Source organism: Ursus americanus, chromosome 31, assembly GCF_024610735.1.
Source record: "Ursus americanus isolate L20-20 chromosome 31, mUrsAme1.1.p, whole genome shotgun sequence".
NCBI classification, from domain to species: domain Eukaryota; kingdom Metazoa; phylum Chordata; class Mammalia; order Carnivora; family Ursidae; genus Ursus; species Ursus americanus.
The window spans coordinates 19,943,818-19,963,771 of record NC_142157.1 but is presented as its reverse complement, the minus strand read 5'-3'; the positions used below and the strand labels follow the sequence as shown (position 1 = coordinate 19,963,771).

General features: G+C 36.7%; 1 protein-coding gene across 4 annotated transcripts in view; it reads left to right on the top strand.

The window, feature by feature from the left end:
- Window positions 1-19,954, top strand: part of LOC123785611 (MAM and LDL-receptor class A domain-containing protein 1) — a 660,266-nt gene that overhangs the window by 210,815 nt on the left and 429,497 nt on the right. For all 4 annotated transcript variants that reach the window (XM_087857640.1, XM_087857642.1, XM_087857641.1 and 1 more), the window contains 3 exons: window positions 9,709-9,865; window positions 13,432-13,542; window positions 17,226-17,439. In XM_087857640.1, coding sequence (XP_087713766.1) covers window positions 9,709-9,865; window positions 13,432-13,542; window positions 17,226-17,439 — 482 coding nt within the window. The remainder of the gene's footprint in view (window positions 1-9,708; window positions 9,866-13,431; window positions 13,543-17,225; window positions 17,440-19,954) is intronic.

Here is a 19,954-nt window from a genome sequence, read left to right as displayed (position 1 = left end):
CCAAGATCTGGTGATTACAGTGAGTTCCCAGATAATCCTAACGTAGCTGGTTCTGATCTCGCACTTAGAAACTAGTTTAGAATATAAAACATGGGGAGAAGGATCTAAGTGTGGTCGTGATTTCAGTACTCACCTAAGGAATTAGCACTGGCAAATTATTTAATTTTCCTTATCTGTGAAGTAGTAGTGGTCACGATCCCAGCTTCTCAGCTTCGTTACAAATATTGAACGACAAACTATTATTAATACTCTCTAACTGAAAGATTACAATGTAAAGACTGACCTAAAAACCTCAAATGCTCTGTTTTTTACATCTCAGAAACTAGTGTTTTTTGGCCTGAAATCTATTTTATAAAGAGTAGGCTTACTTTAGTGAGCCTTCAAAATTTCTGTTTTGTGAAATTAGAAAATAAATAAATACAACTATATTATGTAATTTCTTCGACCTTAAATTTTCTCCATTGTTATTTTTGTGTGTTTTACTTGCCTCACACAGACTTTCTGCAGTGAATGTCATACAATATTGAAACAGGAACTGTGGGGGCTCCTAATTAAAATAGTTGGCTTTGATACATGTGATATTGAACTTGAGTTGGGAAAACCCCAGGTGGTTGTATAAAATTTCAGCAAATGTTGTTCATTACTTCATTTTTATTTCATGAGACTAGGAAAGAGAAACCCAAAAGCACTCTGCTAAAATTGTAAGTCCTTTTTTTAAAAATCGAGATGACTTGCGCTTGTAAAGGAGAATTTTTATATAGAAAAACAAGAATTCTCTAACACTATGATTTAATCTTCAGCAACAGATTCAGGAAATATTTATTGAGTACCAATTGAGTTTAAGTGACTTTACAAGATTTTCTGGATTCACAAGGTGATGTGGATAAATAAGTTAAAATCAGTGTCTTGATATGTGTAAAATCTACTGGGGAATAAAGCTTTATATTCAGTGAATTAAAATGTAATATGAAGAATACATTTAAAAAGTTATGTATAAATGCTATGAAATTCTTAGGTGTGGGGGTAATTTTGAATCAAGGACTTTAGAGTCTAGGAATCTGAGAAGGCTTAGAAGTTACATTGTGGAGGAAAAATCAAGATAGTATAGAGGACAGACCAAGACCAGAGGTTGTGTAACTGTGCCCGGGAAAAGGACAGATATAAGGGAGACAAAGAAAAGAAAGTGCTTAATGTATTCAAGACATTACATGAACATTACAATGGGTATAAATCTGGGTGTCTGAGTAAAGTAATATGTGAAAGTTGATGCCAGATATTTTTATAGAAAGTTATTCCTCCGATCCCGATGAATGGAGAATTTATCCACAGAAGAGTGGTGAGCAAAGGATGGTCTATGGGCCAATTCTTGCCTGAAGCCTGTTTTTGTAAATACAGTTTTATTGGAGCATGGCTATAACCAGTCATTTAAGCAGTCTGTGGATGCTTTCATGCTACAAAGACAGAGGTTTAATAGTTGTAACAGAGACCTTATGGCCCACAAACCCTAAAATATTTACTGTGTGGCCTTCACACACACAAAAATCTGACCCAGTTTATGTAGAGTGCAGTATAAAATGTTGGTCTGTGTATGATTAGTTACAAATACGTGATGATAGAAAGAGATTGCACCAGAATGCAAATTAATTCACTGCTTCCTTTATTTCGAAAGCTGTGCTATGAAAAAAGCAATGTCAGCTGATTTAGACACTGTGTCTAGTGACTAGATTTATATTGTACTGATGCTTTTTATTGTAGTATAATGTCATATGGTTTAGTTGAAGGGTTTTTGAGTCAGTAAAGATGTATTGAAGATTTTTTTTTAATGATTTATTATTTTAAAGGGAGAATTGAGGGGGCAGGGGGAGTGGGAAGGGAAGAGAGAGAGTCTCCAGCAGAATCCTGTCTGAGCATGGAGCCTGACTTGGGGCTCGATCCCACGACCCTGAGATCATGACCTGAGCCTAAACCAAGAGTCAGATGCTTAACCTACTGAGCCACCGAGGTATCCCTGTATTGAAGATTTCTAAGCAGGATGGTAGGATCAGATGTGTATTTCAGAAAGGACCAATAAGTTCAAATAGAAACCGTGTGTGTGTGTGTGTGTGTGTGTGTCTGTGTGTGTCTGTGTGTGTCTGTGTGTGTGTCTGTCTTCTGCATCACTAAAGCATAGTACAGATGGCATGTGTGGAGTTTTGGAGTCAGACAGAACTGCTTTCAAACCCTGGGGACTCAGGGAGTAAGATTTGACACTCAAGAAGGAATATTCCTTTTCCCTTAATTTATATTCTAAAAATTCTGCACAGGAGCTCTGACTGGTCTGGCTTGCTTAAGAAGCCTACTACAGCAGTTGGTGGGTCAGGGGTTTCGTTCATCTCACACAGTGGAGTTGGTGGCTCTGGTGGGCGAGCGGTTAGTGTCACACAAGAATTGTTCATTACAGATACTGGGGTAATGCTATGGAAACCTCTAGAAGAATTGTACTATTGAACAGTTTGTATTTTCTGCTACACATGAAGCTAATAAACTTCATGATAACTTTTACTAGATCCTATCTCATCAGGTATGTTAAAAACTCCTATAATATCATAATGAAGTAAAAGGTATTTTTTTAGCCCAAAGAATAAGCCTAGAGAATATGTCCCTGATGTCGTAGACGTACAGAGTCAAAGGTCAGTTGTCCTAACTCAAAAATATTTTGATTTGTCCACGCAAGTGTAGTTTTTTCTTACTAATTTGAGTGAATACCCAAGATACTCTCAAATAAAGGGGAAAAAAGGTCAATATTATAATTGCTTAATTTATGTTAAGGCTTCAGAAACTGATTATCATGAGGCCTGGGAGACTATCTTTAAAATAGCATGCGCTGTAAATAAGATATATCTATATCTATATCTATATCTATATCTATATCTATATCTATATCTATACACACACACACACATGTATATACATATGTATATATATATATGATTTTATTTATTTATTTGACAGACAGTGAGAGAGAGAACACAAGCAGGGGAGTGGGAGAGGAAGAAGCAGCCTCCCAGCGGAGCAGGGAGCCCAATGTGGGGTTCGATCCCAGGACCCTGAGATCACGCCCTGGGCCGAAGGCAGACACTTAACGACTGAGCCACCCAGGTGCCCCGAGATCTCTTTTTATAATCACTGTTTTTAATGACTTGTACATCATCACCTGGAATCTTTACTTTTGCAAGTCCTGGGTGTACAACACTTCCTTCAAGTATTACAACACTTTGTATGTGGTTTATGATATGTTTTATTAGAAAATATGTACCTATAAAACGTTCTCCTTCCTACCTCATATGAGAAAAGACCATTTGAAGGCTGGTGGAGCGATGCTGTTATTTTGTGGGTGACAGCATTGTTTGGTGTGATCATTACTGCTTTGCCCATTCCAGGAGGCGAGCTGATTTCCTTTGCAGGTACATGCTTGAGTGATCTCATCCCAGACAGAGGCAAGTGTTTGTGTAATTCTTCATCTTTCCATCAGGAATCATACATACGACATCACCTGCCCACAATTAATACATTTAGGATTGGTGACCGAATGATGTACTGCTACCCCAGCACAGTGTTCATAGTGTGACGTAAGAGCACAAATGCGGTTGTGTTGCTTGCCTTTTTCAAATTGATCTCCTGGTATCAATATCTCCTTTTTTCTTCTTCTTGAAAGTGACGTTTCAGGGGTATATAATTATAAGGAATTGTTTCAGTAATTTATATTTATCTCTGTGTGTGAATTTCATCAGATTATATTGGATTGGGAAAATTAAACATTCATAGTTTTTCCTTGCATAGTTTCTGGGGAAATTAATACAGAGACCTCCAGTTGAAGAACTGTTGACTGGATGCTTTTATCGCTACTGCCAGAATTGTGACTTTTAGTCACTTAATTCCTCCACAGTCTCTGATCTGTTGGGTTTGTCTTGTCTTGTCTTGTCTTGTCTTGTCTTTTCTTTTCTTTTCTTTTCTTTTCTTTTCTTTTCTTTTCTTTTCTTTCTTTTCTTTTCTTTTCTTTTCTTTTCTTTTCTTTTCTTTTCTTTAGATTTTATTTATTTGACAGAGAGAGAGAGAGCATGAGCAGGGGAGAGGCAGAGGGAGAGAGAAAGGGAGAAGCAGACTCTCTGCTGAGCAGGGAGCCTGACACGGGGCTCGATCCCAGGACCCTGAAATCATGACTCGAGCCAAAGGGAGATACTTAACCGACTGAGCCACCCAGGCACCCCTATGTTTTGTCTTTTCTTATGTTGTTTTTCTCCCCCCAGCATGAAACACATTATCAACTTTTCATGAATAATTTCATCTGAATCCATGGTTCTGCCACTCCTCTAGTCTTTTTATTTCTACATGTGTTTTACTAATTTTAAATTCATTTATTTTGTTTATCAAGTAGTTTTTGAGGATCTATGAACCAGGTGCTGCTTTGGAAACAAAACAGACACACACACAGACACACAGACAAGACATACACACTGACACAGACACATGCAGACACAGACACACGCACAGACATGCACACACAGACACACAGAGACCGCACACAGACACACACAGAGACACGCACAGACAAGCACACACAGACACACAGACAGACACACAGAGACACACACAGGGACACACACAGACACACAGACATGCACACACAGACAACAGACACACAGACACAGACACACAGACACACACAGAGAAACACACAGACAAGCACACACAGACACACAGACAGACACACATAGACACACACATAGACACACACAGAGACACAGACATGCACACAGACACACAGATGCACACACACAGACACAGAGACACACACAGACACACACAGACAAGCACACACAGACACACAGACAGACACACACAGACACACACAGACACAGACCCCCACATACTGTTGAACATCTGGCATACAGTGGATGGTACATAAGTAAGCAGTCAATAAATGTTAATTCATTAAATGTGGTATATATGTTTTCCTCCCAATCACTAATGATGATTCACTGATGATTTTGATCATCATTTTGGTATCTTTGGTAAACAGAAATCCTTAATTTGGATACAGTCCATTTTTAAATATTTCCCCTTACGGTTAGTAATTTTTGTATATTATTAAAGAAAACTTTCTCACTTCCACATCATGAAGATATTATTAGATTATCTTAGAGAAGCTTTATTGTTTTACCTTCTACACTCCAGGTACAATCTACCTGGAATTTATTATTTTTGAAAGCTGTGAAATAGGGGCAAATTTTGTTTTTTTTCCCCACATTGCCACCTAATTTATTCAGTACCCATTGAAAAGATTGTCCTTTCCTTCAGTGCTCTGAAGAACCAGACTTTTCATAAATAAGGTGTATAATATATGTGAACAGGACTATTCCATCCATTTACCTGGCCCATTTGCCTGTCTTTACTCCAGCATCTCTGTCTTGATTATTCCTCCTTTATAATGACCAGATCTGTTAGAGTAAATTCTCTAACTCTGTTCTCCTTTACATTAAAATTGGCTATTTTCAGTCCTTTAGATTTCCATATGAAGCTTAGAATCTGTTTGCCAATCTGGGGGGAAAAAATCTGTAGAAATTGTGCTGTGTCTCAGTGAATCTATAAATCAGTGAATCAATTATACCTGTTCTTGATATCCCTAGGATTCTGGGATATTAAGCACACAAGAAATGAAGCTGGAAGTGCTTATTTATTGAGACATAATTCAAATTAATATAATAATCCTGCCTCTTAAAAATGATCTTCACTTATACCCTCTGTGGTTTGTGGGACACTAAGCTGTTTATTCCATTAGCAGCAACTAATGACATAACCACAAATCACAATTATCATTTATTAAGTATATAAGATGGGCCAGGTACTGTTTTAGACTTTCTTTTATTTTATTTTTAATTCTTTTTAAAAAAATATTTTCTTTATTATTTGAGAGAGAAAGAGAGCTAGTGAGAGACTGAGAGAATGAGTGGGAGGAGGAGCAGAGGGAGGAGCAGGGAGCCTGACACAGGACTCGATCCCAGGACCCCCGAGATCATGACCTGAGCCAAAGGCAGATGCTCAACTGACTGAGCCATCCAGGCACCCTTTATTTCTAATTCTTTTTTTTTTTTTAAGATTTTATTTATTTATTTGACAGAGATAGACAGCCAGCGAGAGAGGGAACACAAGCAGGGGGAGTGGGAGAGGAAGAAGCAGGCTCATAGCGGAAGAGCCTGATGTGGGGCGCGATCCCACAACGCCGGAATCACGCCCTGAGCCGAAGGCAGACGCTTAACCACTATGTCACCCAGGCGCCCCTTTATTTCTAATTCTTAAGACCTTATATGGAACATTTCATAAATGAAGAAACTAGTATGTTAAGAGAGGTTAACTAACCTGCCTAATGCTGTCCACCTAGTAAATGAGGAGGTCAGAGGCCAAACCCTTTTGTGTGCTTTGCTCACAATCCTATTCCCAGGGCCTCAGGCAGGCAAAACTGCAAAGACTGACAATAAATATGTGGGGATTGAATGAATACTTATGTTTTCTCTCTATCCATTTGCTATGACTGATTCACATTTCTTTCCCCAAGAAAAATGATAAAACTTTCAAAATGAAAATGGTTTTAATAAGTAGCAAATTTACATCCTATATTATCTAGCATAATACTGAAGTGAGAATGTGGTAAGAAATCTAAAGTGTGCCAGAAGGTGCAAACTGTGCAGAATCACCTCTTCATTTAATGCTTCAAAAAACTCTGTTACCTAGATGTCTTTAATGTTTTATTATTTCTTTTTTGAATTGATATTTAAAGTGGAAGCATGAACTCTGTCTTTTATGGCAAGATTACATTGATATTCAATTGTTTTCATCCTGACTTTTTGATTTGAAGGTAAGGAGGAAAAAGACATACTTTAAAAATTATCTACCAGCTTATTAAAATGTAGTTGAGTAAAGCTGACCTAAATTAATAGAGACTAAATTTGAACCTGAAAGCCTTTTAGATTGTAAACAGAACCCCAGGCCAGTTTCCTTTCTATTTTACATGTTTTATTTTTTCTATATATTTTTCTCCTTTATGTGCTTCTTCTAAAAGTATTCAGTTCTTTAGAGTCCATTTTACATACATGAAAATATGATTTCACTCCCATGTGGAATCTAAAAAACAAAACAAATGAATGAACAAAAAACCAAACAGACTCTTAAATACAGAGAACAAACTGGTGGTTGCTAGAAGGGAAGTGGATGGGGGTATAGGCAAAATAGATTAAGAGTTACAAACTTTAACTTGCAGTTATAAAGTAACTAAGTCACAAAGATGAAAAGTACAGCATGGGGAATATCGTCAATAGTGTAGTAATACATGGTGGCAGGTGGTGACTACACTTATCGTGGTGAGCATTGAGTAGTGTATAGAATTGTCAAATCAATATGTAATACATCTGAAACTAACATTGTATGTCAATTCTATTTCAATAAAAAATTAAGTGTTGAAAAAAAAGAAAATAAGCCATACAGAGCTGACCACGTTATTGGCAATATCATTATAAAAAACAAAACAGAAGCACACAACCAAATTATTACAGATTAGACCTGGTAATTTCAGCCTTTACCGTAATTTGTGCATATTGTACCAACTGATACATGGATTGGAAATCGAAATAGTAGAGTAATTCTTCTTTTCTTTTCTTTTCTTTTCTTTTCTTTTCTTTTCTTTTCTTTTCTTTTCTTCTTTTTCCTTCCTTCCTTTCCTTCCCTCCCTCCCTCCTTTCCTTTCCCTTCCCTTCCTTTCCTTTCCTTTCCTTTCCTTTCCTTTCCTTTCCTTTCCTTTCCTTTCCTTTCGTTTCCTTTCCTTTCCTTCCTTCCCCTCCCTTCCTCCCTCCTTCCCTCCCTTCCTCCCTTCCTCCCTCCCTCCCTCGGCACCATCAAATAACTTTATTCACACAAACATCCCTGAATTTACAAAGCTTCAGTCATCATCCACATTAGGGGGATCGTCAGTGTTCAAGGAACTTAAATATAATGTATCGTACCAACCCAAGAAACCTGAGTACAAAAATACTCGTGTAAAGCTGTTCACATGTAGGTTCTAGATTACCAGCTTCTGTGCAAAAAAAGCAAATAAAGAAAAATGGATTTACTATCTAGTATTTGAAACTAACTTTGTGCTTGGGCTAAAACTTCCCTTGCACCTGAGTCGACCCCACACAAATGTTAAATCATTGCAACCTACTCTCTTGCTCTGATGAAAGAGGTCCCTAGGACATGAAAGCTTTCTTTAAAGTGTTCCTAAATAAACTCCCTTCCTCCTGTGGGTGCTCCTGGAAAAAGATGTGGACACCCCTGGGCAACGAGTGACAGTGGATTCACCTCTTGATGGTGGTGGTGGAAGCTTACATTAGCCAACCCTCAAGTCCCACCTCCTGGTTTCCCCTCTGAAGACGTCTCTCTTGACAGGAGTCCCTTCCTCCAAGACTAGCAGGCAGGGTCAGAGATGGGCCTGGCATCCCAAAGGCTGTGTCTCAGCCCAGTGTGGGAGGATGGCCGAGGCACTATCTCCGGGCCTCAGCCCCCAGCTTGGCTGTTGTCACATTGCCAGTTACTCGTTGAGTTCAGTAGTGCTGTGCCTGTCTGGGGGACCACCAGACAGACCAAGGAAGGGGAAAGGAGTCAGGGGAGAGCAATAACCCAAGAGCTACCAGTGCCCCCAGGTATGTGGGGGGTGGCGGCACAAGCAGGATCAAACATGAGCAGGGCACTTGATGGCCCGGCTGGAAACCAGGCAGCATGGAGTAAAGTGAGGGCAGAGAGGGAGGGGCCCTCTCCTTAGGCAGTGGAGGCAGAGCTCTTGGTGTTCCAGGTTTCCAAAAGATACTTTGGCACTGAAACTCAGACATCCATCCTATTAAGATCTGTTTTCTAAAAAGATCTTTTTATGCAACAGCATAAAAAGAAGATTCCCACAATGCCAGCTCTTTACCTTTTCTTAGAAATAAGACTCAAGCAAAAATAATTTTATTGCTCCAAACACTGGTTTTCTAGGAGACAACTGAAAGGTCAAGGAGCTAAGAATCTTGGAGGATGCCGGGAATGCCCCGGGACAAGAAGGCTTTGAGGAAGGTGGTGACAGGTCTTCATACCACAGGGTCAGGGAGCAGAGGGAGTGCAGGGCGTATGTTCCTTGTCCCTGCCACGTCTTCATTTGCTCTGGGACCTCCACTGGCAGTGCTGGAAAGGAGGCCAGGGCCCTGTTGATAGTCGGATCTCCACCAGTGTTGGGCACATTTCTCCTCCAGCTATAAACACGGTATTTCTTTAAGTAAACAGTAGATCCACCCCCTCAGAAAGGCAGCCTCGGTGGTGGTGGTGGGGCAAACCCTGTCTAGGAGGAAAGAATTCCCACTCTCCTGTCCCAATGCCTCTGGGATGAGATTAGGCGAAGGCCATGACCTTTGTCCCCAGTCCGCAGAAAGGGGTCACATGGAGCCAGTCTTGAACAAACAGACTGTGGCATCCTCCTGGCTACTGGTAAGAAGCAGTAGAATAATTATTTCTGCTGAAGATTGTGAGTCATCATTATGCTATAAAACATTATGATGCTGTTAGGAAAACTTACAGAACAATAAAATACGGTCAGTGATGAACTAGATTACGTTTTATGATTTTCCTCTTTTTTTTAATATGATACACACTTTGTACTTTCCCCAGAAATACCACAGATGGCTGGTACCTGTATGCTGATAGTTCAAATGGAAGATTTGGTGACACGGCTGATATACTTACTCCTCTTATTTCACGCATGGGACCAAGATGTACCCTGGTGTTCTGGACTCATATGAATGGTGTCACAGTTGGTTCTCTCCAGGTAGTCCTTAGACAATTGCACTTTCTAAATTTTCCCTATAAAAATTCAGACTGTACAATTCACCATTATTAAAATATAGTCTGCTAATAGATGAGAATGGGTAATTATCACACCTTACTGGTTTCAGTATGGTATGATTGAAAAAAGGCTTTAGCAGAATTGGACCTGAACGGCCAGTAGGAAATTTTTACTGTTCATTTTATGGTTATTATCTTTATTCTGAGGTTACAGCTTGTGTGTAAGACAGTTTTGAACTTGAAATGTTTCATGTAGGTTTTGGCATCAGCGTTCTGAGAATACCAATGTTCTGAGAATAGTGCAAATGGATCGTACACACTTCGGTGACCTTTGAATGTGCATTCTTCAAGTTGGTGGTGCTGCTGTATTTTCCAGTTGTCTTTTTCAAATTGTTTCTTCATTAAAAAACTAAACTGTTTCAGAATTACTGTTGAAACTATTTCAAACTGTTTCAAGAATCTCACAGAGAACTCCGATATTAACTTTCACCCAGAGTTCCTATTTTTTTTTTTTTTCCCATTGTCCCAGACCATCTTTTATAGTAAAAATTCCATACAGGATCACGTATCATACCTGGTTATTTCTTCCTAGTGTCTTTCAAGTTGGAATAATTCCTTAATCTTCTCTAGGCTTTTGTCACCTTGATATTTTAAAGTATTATAATCTAATCCAATATGTAGAATCCACTCAATTTAGATTTGTTCAATGTTAAACCTATATATATGTTTATGTATATTTTATATATTTATATATTTTTTATTTTTATATATATATATTTTGCTGTAGTATCACCAATATTGTGTTCTTTTTACTGCATCCCATTGGTAGTATATGATATCTATAGGTCTTATTACTTTTGTTCCCTTTGTTATCAATAAATATTTTGTGAAGAGATATTTTGATAGTACGTAAAATCCTGTCTCAAGTCAATTTTACTTGCTAGTTTTTGCTTCCTTTGGTACTTTTAACTGGAATTAATTTTACTATGATGATTGCTTAGTTGTGATTTTTTTAACTTCATTATTCTGTTTACATTTGTTGGTTGGTTTTCTATTATAAAAAACACCATTACCACCACCAACACAATTCTGTCTCCATTTATTGATTTATATCAGTGTGGATTCATGGGTCCTTTTTGTATTCAATTTGTTACTGTTTATTATTATTATTTATTGATTTTTAAATTGCCCCAGATTTGCTCACAGGAGACCCTTTAAGCTGACTTCTATGTCTCTTCGACAATCCCATCAGTCTTTGAGCATTTTCTTCCTTTGTGTCCAATAAGATGTTCCAGACTCATGTTATTTTTATCCTGTTCCCTCCCTGGAGTTAACTTTTTCCAGGGGGTCCTGGTTTCTTTTAGAAGACCACGTTGCACAGGCAAATCAGAGAGAGGTTCTGGAGTCTCAGTGCACATCCCTAGATCTTGTTGTCTCGTATTGGACATACCTTATGTAATATAGGAGGTTTTAAGCAGTACGCATAGACGCATCATTTACAGAGAACAAGCCAACTCAGTTGTCAAACATCTCCATTTGTACTGTTTCATACCCTGTGTAGCATTTTCCAGGAAGCCATGTATGAAAGACCAATCCCAAAATTCTAGAATTGTTTACTGTGAGCAGTTTTAGACCGGGAAAGTCTTGCTAAATGCAGGCATAGCAAAGGGCTCTCCCCCTTGTCAAATACCATTAAATTGTTAGCGAAGAAGTCTATGTTTACCATATTTGCAAAGAGATTCCAGGTAGGTTACGTACTTTTTTTTCTTCCCCAGTAGAGAACGAAAAAGAGACTGCAGGCCGGCTGTTTAACCACTTCTTCCTCTGTACCTTGATTATAATTTTAATATAAGGTGCTTTGTCTCCTTATTCTTTTACTGTCTTATTCTAAGATTTTCCTGGCTACATTAACTATTTATTTTTCCAAATAAGTTTTAGATAAACATATTTCACAAATGCTGTTAGTTTTTTTTTTACTTGAAAATATATTAAATTTACTTATAAGTTTTAGAATTACCTTCTTTATTATAGGTGAGACTCCTTACCAATAATGATTTAAAAATAAACTTGTTTGTATATAAGTATGTGTGCATGTTTGATAATCTAAAAACATCCAATAGTCTTATGGATTAAAGTTACAGCTTATCATTTGTTTTACATTGACTTTAAAAAATGGTTTTTGGCAAACAATCAATACAGCTTACTGCAGGGTTTTCGTTAGAAAAGTGAGAATTATTTAACTGGTATATTTTGTGGTTAAGATTAATTATCTGAAATACACTTCCTTTTTATCAGGTACAATTTTGTATTAGTAGGTGAAAAATTATAGAATATTATTAAAATGTTATAAGTAGTAATCAAAGAACTAAAATGGCAATGCACATGATCCTTATTTTTGTACATGAACACATTTTCCTAGTCATTTGTATGTAGAATGTCATTCATGCAAAGATCTATTTTCCATACTTTTTCAAAGTACTCATCAAAAAATGATTTTTATTTTTTTAGAAATTATATTTTTTTGACCTTCATAGCGTGTTGTTTTAACTTATATAGACCAAAACCGTAGTGATATTTTTGTTAGCCCCATATTACTTAGAAATTCTAAAGAGTCTAGAAATGCTACTTGTATAAAATTAGTAGTTTGAATGTTATTTATACTCCAATATAAATAGCTGTTTGAATTGAATCGAAAATAAGGAGATAAGAAAACCATTAAAAGTAACTTTCACTTTCACAAGTCAAAACCTTCACAAACCCTTCACCAGAATAATTCTTTCAGCTGTACACATTGTATTTTTAAAAAGTAATGCTGTGAACTAATTAAATAAGCCAACTAAGTCATTTACTTTAAAATGTGGAATTGTTCTGCTTTTCCCTGTTCTCTTCAGTTACTCTCTTGTTGGTCCATTTTGGAGCATTCTAAAAGGAGAGTCAGGATGATTTGTCTGCTGAGACTGATTTGAATTTCCCTTTAGAATAAGGATAGAGTACTGAGGAGAATGCGAGGTGTCAAGGCTCTTGGGTGGGGAACTCTTACCATCACAGGATGAGTCAGTGCCCTCTCGTTGTCACCCAGCCGTGCTGTTAAAATTGAAGGGGTTCCCATTATATAACACACTGTCCCCACTGAACCCAAGAGCATGAGGAAGGAAAGTCATCCTCAAAAAAAAAAAAAAAGTTTTAGTAAGTAATAGGTGCTTTTCATTTTGACTCCATGAATATTACTTAATATATAAAATTCCACTTGTTACGTCTGTCAGATTTTTTAAAAAGCTAATGTAGTTAAAAGTTAATGAAATGGTGCCTAGACCCTTTGGACTTGACTGACAGATATTCATGTACACCTTTATTACATAAAGCTTGTGAGGGATCCTTGAGACACATTGCTGTATAGAAAACAAAGACATCTAATGAAAACTGTCCCCACTTTTCTCTAAGGGACTTCATGTTGATATTAAAATTTTGAAAAATCCCTGGGCAAATTCTGAATGTTTAAAATTTATTAAGACAATATTTTAACACCTGTTACTTGATTTATCTCTGTAGGTACTCAGCAAGAAAGACAATGTTACTTCTAAATTGTGGGCTCAAAGAGGACAGCAAGGTGCACAGTGGAAGAAAGTGGAAGTGTTTTTAGGCGTTCAATCACATATACAGGTTTGTAAGCCACGTAGTTGGGTGATAAAGGAGTTTTGTTGAATTTTTTTCCCTCCAATCCTACTTTATTTCCTCTGCTCATATAGCCTCTTTGTCCTCCCATCCCCTTCCTGATGTGTTATATGAATGCCTGCCACTCCATGTAGCATTTCCATAAGGAATTTAACAGTTCCGGGTGTCCTAATTTCTCCCAATTAGACCAGCATGTTCTAGGACTATGTAATTTTCATGCCAACCATGCTCCACTTCACAGTCAGCCTCCCTCATACAAAGAACACCTCCCTCGACTTTACAGATATAATTCTCAGAGACTGCAGAGTAATTATGTTAATCCATTTCAAAACTAATTAAAAAGACTTTTGAAAGCACATTGTATTGTTGAACGTTATTAGAGATAATAGGTTTACCTAATTCAAAAATGGGGGAGGCACAAAATTATGTAATGCTGTATTTGTCTTCATGTAGATTACAATAATATTAGGAGGATAAGACCTATACATACCTAACAGTTTAAAATAAGAAGTAGTAGGACATATGCTTAAATTGAAGATAATTACATGCCAAGGTAATTGGTATGGATTTTGTTTTTTATGCATTATCAAGAAAATATGAACTCATGGATGTGCGTGCGTGTGCGTGCGTGTGTGTGCATGTATTTGGCAGAAGGGGGTTTTCTTGGAATATGAGGCTTAGCTATTAAATTTTTTAAGATTTGGATCAGGAGAGTGAGAATCCAGAAGCATTTATGCTGGGGAACATTTTCTTAGTTTTAATTGCACAGGGCTTAATTTCAGGAATTTAGAACCATTTGTCTCTAGATAGGAGATATATCTTGGCTAATTATTGCATTTCCAGTCCTCTGTATATACAGAAATAACAGCCAGTTCTTCTGTGAATATTCAGTAGCTATCTATAGTCATGTGCTGTGTGAGAGATGAGCTGCTCTCCGTTCCAGTGGAAGCACAGCTAGCTACCTCTATGTAAAGCCATTGATACAACACTGTCCCCAGTTTCTTGGAATGGGAGGTGTAATAAATTCCATATGTTTTTGGCCTCTCGCTGGAGCCCAGTTTTCTTATGGGTCATTTGTAGATAATTTAAGAAATTGATAAGAAATAAGTTCAGCCTGAGGATGTAATTATTGGACTGCAGTTTCATAATACACAATATGAAAGTTATTTTAAAAATGATTCCACCTGTTCATTCTTTAAGATCTTTTAACTGAGGGCAGAAGAATCCTCAGCAAGAACATGGAGAAGGTTTTGCTGCTGCCAAACATAGGCTTCTACCCCAGGCAATGAATTCTTAACTAGTTCTGTGCAAGTAGAATATTTGTATAGTAAAATCATGTTCAAAATAACATTAAGGGGGATTTCAACAGGAGGAATCAATTATTAATTAACTTAGCATTTCTGAAATTTGCTTTTTCATATATTGAAATTTGAAGAGAAATATGCCCATGTTGTTTGAATCTTAAAATTAGATAATAATGGCTTGTGAATATTTGATGTTTTTTTGTGATTCACTCATGCCTTCAATACAGGCGTACTAAGCCCCCACTATGTGCAAAGCTCATTACTACACCAGAGATAGAGTGATGAGCCAGGCATACCATCCTTGTTTCTTTCATTTTTACAATATCATTCCCTTTCACCTTAGAGAGAGGAATACCTGTAGCCCTTGAGTAAAAGTATAAGATGTTTTTAGGAATTATGTACAGAATCAGCACTGAGTAGTTTTCAGAGTTTTATTTGGGAGCCCTCAAAAAAACGGAGTATTTAATTAAAATAGTTTGTATAACTAGAGCAGGCATATACATAGCACTTAGTAAGTGCTAAGTACTATTCTATGAATTTGAAACATTTATTCCTTTAGTTTTTACAGTAATTGTATGATCACTATCCCCCTTTTATAGATGAGAATAAGCAAAGACCTACACCTTAGGGAACTTGCTCTAGTTGCATATTACAAGATGGCTGAGGCAGACTTTAAGCAAGGCCAGTTCATCTACGAGTCCATAATCTAAACACTGTGCCTTATTGCTTTCCACATTTTCCAAAATAATTAACTCTGCTTTTATTCTATTAAAATTATAAAAAATTATAGAAAATTATAGAAAAATTATAGAAATTATAGAAAAAATATAACTACTCTTTAAAGAAAGTATAATCACATCCAATATGAAAGTCTACGGAATCTTAACTAACATTTTTATGGAGCATTGGGGTATAAGCAGTGATTTGATCATTTGGACATGGCAGGCACCTGAGTCTATCTATAGTATTGCACAAAACAAATTAATAAGGAAACACTTATTATCTGATTTCTTTTTCACAGAACATTGTATCACATATTTAAATGTGTAGATGTACCCAGAAAATAGAGTACCCTTTTCAATTTGTGTATCAGTGTTTCCTTCTAAAACACTGTAGTCCTTATTCTTTCTAGTTTCACCTCTTCTTAATGGTTTCCAATGTCTCAATCTATCCAATTTATTTTTCTTTTCCAGCATATCTGTTCTGAAGAACAACTTATGTAAATTTGGTATATGAATTTACATAAAAATTGTATTTTTATTTTGTTTTGGTTTTGATAATTTGAGAGGCATGATTTTCAGTTATTCTATCATCTTATCTTAAAAGGAAAACACATAGGTTTTCATACAGTCACATAAAAGCATAACACATCCTAAGGAAAAATAGTAATTCTTTCAGGAAAAATGTTTAGATTTGGTCAAAAGGGACTTGGGAGTTTGAACAATAAATATTTTTATAAAATCACTTTAGTAAATCTGTATTCCTTGTTAACTCATTTTGGATTGTTCTAAAGTTACTTTATATGAATATTTCTTATGTTAATACACAAACACATATTTGGCATGCAGAGAAATTTACTAGAAACATTCTGAAGTCATATCACTTAGAAATGTGAAACTAAACAATTTGTGACTTCTTGTGTTCTATGAAACAGCGTTAATTGTTCTTCCAAGCACTGGTAATATTGCAAATTGAAGATGATATTTCTAAACATTTTAGCAACTCCTGTTATTATTTTCCATCATTTATAATTCTTTTGGAGACCATGTAAGTGGGATATCACTGTCAGACAGTGGCACACATGAGAATTTTATTCATCACGTACATCAGCAAAAGCAAATTAAGATGATTTCAATTCCAAAAATGGGGGAAATTAAAAAAAAATCTCATGGTATTAAGGTCTGATATCTCGCTGTCACATAATTGGGGTGGACAGATCTGAGGAGTGGTGACACATTGGCCAAAATAAAGGACGTGGTTGTATCTTCTTTTGCTTCGTGTGGTTTGTGATTGGCCTCCTTCCTCTGATATAAGGTGAGGCTCTAAAAAGTGAGCAGGTCTTGTTTTGGGTGAGAGAGCTGCAGGAGCAGCATTAGGTAGGTTGGTGGCTCCCACCGGTTTTCGTTGCCACCCGTCCTAAGAATCTAGACAAGAGGCAGTGGTGTTACCACTCCCACATTTGTGGTATGACCCTCAAATATCTTGGGTCAGTTTCATTATGGGAGTATTTTTATTGGATTCAAACCTAATGTCCCATATTTCATGTTTGCCTCAAATTTTAAATTCTTGGACAATTCAACTGAAATTGGATTTCTTTCCTTCTTTCCTTTCCTCCTTCTCTCTCTCTCTCTCTTTTTTTTTTTTTAGATTATCTTTAGGGCAAAACGTGGTATCAGTTACATGGGAGATGTAGCTGTGGACGATATTTCCTTTCAAGATTGTTCCCCCCTACTTAGTCCAGACAGGAAGTGTACTGCTCAAGAATTCACGTGTGCGAACAAACAATGCATCGCGAAGGACAAGCTGTGTGATTTTGTGAATGATTGTGTTGATAATTCAGATGAGTCTACCTTCATTTGCAGTAAGTGGAAGTTTTCTATTTCCTTGCGTTTCCCTTTGTCTCCTACAACCTTACTCTGCATGTGGTGGGTTAATTGCTGAAACATACGAAGTATGTACAGCCCAGCAGCCAAGGCAGGTAAGGTGATTTACCTATTTAAATACATTTCTTTCTCTCTCTCTCAGTACTTAATTTAGAACTGTAATTCATTTAAAACTAGTTGGTGGCTTGGTGTGTGTGAGATAATTGGTGATAAATCGGAAAACAGGTGTCTTCAAAGACAAACGAATGGAAACAAATATTTTTCATATGAAAGAAAGTTTTGGAAAAAAGACAAGCAGAATATCCATCAATGCCATTTCATGCAGGGTTCACAAGCCTCTGTGCTTTGATGCATTGGAGAGAGTTGTCATTCCTTTGTGTAAATTATGAGATGTGATAAATGTTAATATATATATACACACACACTATAAAACATATATAGTATAATATATATATATACTATATATACTATATATACTATATATATTTAAATATATATAACATATATATTTATATACCTAGATAATATATTAAAGGGGTTTTCTAAAGGAAATACATATCAGCTATATGATTTTATTGTAGGAGCTCAACTCATAATAAACAGCACCTATTAAAATATCCTTAGCTAAATGGGCCATATATGCTCATTTGGGTAAGTCTGTAAATTCTGCAACACAGTCCAGTTATTACCTCATTGCCTTGCAAATGAGGTGAATACAGATTGTGGAAATGAAGGTTGACAAATTATTCCACTTACTGATAATAACTTTTTTTTTTTAAAGATTTTATTTATTTATTCGACAGAGATAGAGACAGCCAGCGAGAGAGGGAACACAAGCAGGGGGAGTGGGAGAGGAAGAAGCAGGCTCATAGCGGAGGAGCCTGATGTGGGGCTCGATCCCGTAACACCGGGATCACGCCCTGAGCCGAAGGCAAGCGCTTAACCGCTGTGCTACTCAGGCGCCCCATAATTACTGATAATAATTTCTGAGCAAGGATATTTTAGTTTAAGCCTTTGTTGGTGTTGAACCAAATCTGGAATATCAAGAACAATTTCAATAGAATAAGAGCTCTCATTTGTATAGAACTTTAACTTTAAGCCCTAATCTACTAATGTCTACCTGATCTTCACAGAAGTCCTGAGGGGTAAGTGGGACAGACACTCTTAGTGTATATTCCACAGATGAAGCTGCCAGCCAGAGTGCTTACGATTTTGTCAAAGTTCTTAAGACTGGTGTTGACAGAATTGATCCTAGAATCAAGTACTTCATGATTCACTGCTTTGCTCAAGCTACCATGCCACCTGTGTGTAATGCTGAATCTTAAAAATATTAAAAAAAAATTATAGGTGTAGAAATCCTATTTATATCAAGTGACTTCCCTCAGTTGTGGATTATTTCTTCCAATATCTATTTATTAGCGCATTGGAACCAAGCAAAAATATTTGGCTAATCTTGAATTCTGACTTAATATTTATCTTTACCTTATAAATATTTTCTGCTGCGTGTTTAGTTACCTTCGGCATCAAATGCTTTTATAATTTCGTCATTGCCTTTTTCGCTTCAATATCACAGAAATCTATTAGGTTATCGGTCAAACAGAGCAGATATCATTCTTTGAATTATATTTCTTATGTTGCCAATGTATCTCTTTCCCCAGATAAAATTTAATACAATTTTCAGTATTGAAAGTATCGACTTACTAATGGCTAAATTTCCACAGAACTCTTTGTATTTAAGTTCTAAATTTGTAAATATTTCTAGGAATCCTTTGTCTGTATTTAGGGAAGGACGTTGATATGCTGAGAGAATCTGAAATGTGTGGGAACTTACTGTCTTGGTAGTTCTTTAGTTTTTGAGAACAGTCGACAGACAATGTTACATTAGTTCCAGGTGTACCAGCAACTCTGTACATGAAGCTGTGCTCCCCACAAGTGTAGCTATCATCTGTCACCAAACAGCGCTATTACAAATACCATTGACTATAGTCCCTATGTGGTATTTTTCATCCCCATGACTTATTCATTCATAACCGGAAGCCTGTGTCTCCCACTCCCTGTCACCCATTTTGCCCATCCCCCACCCTCTTACCGTCTGGCAACCATCACATTGTTCTCGGTATTTATAGGTTTGATTCTGCTTTTTGTTTGTTTAGTCATTTGTTTCGTGTGTCAGATTCTGCATATAAATCATATGGTATTTGTTGTCTTTCTCTGACTTGCTTCACTTAGCATAATACTGGTAGTTCTTTTGTATGAAAATAAAGGTAAAAGTAATCTTAAGACTTTGGACGGAATGTTGCACCAGAATGTGCTTTTTGATGAATTGATTGCCAAATCATTCTTGTTTAGGTTTTGAGTAGGGCTACTCGTATCAGTAATACTGGAGCAAGACAGCTGAATTGCTTCAGATATTATAGAGAAAAAAGAAAAGTTTTTCAACTCATTAGAACAAATAAACAACAAGATGTTAGACCTTAAAAAGAAACCCACATT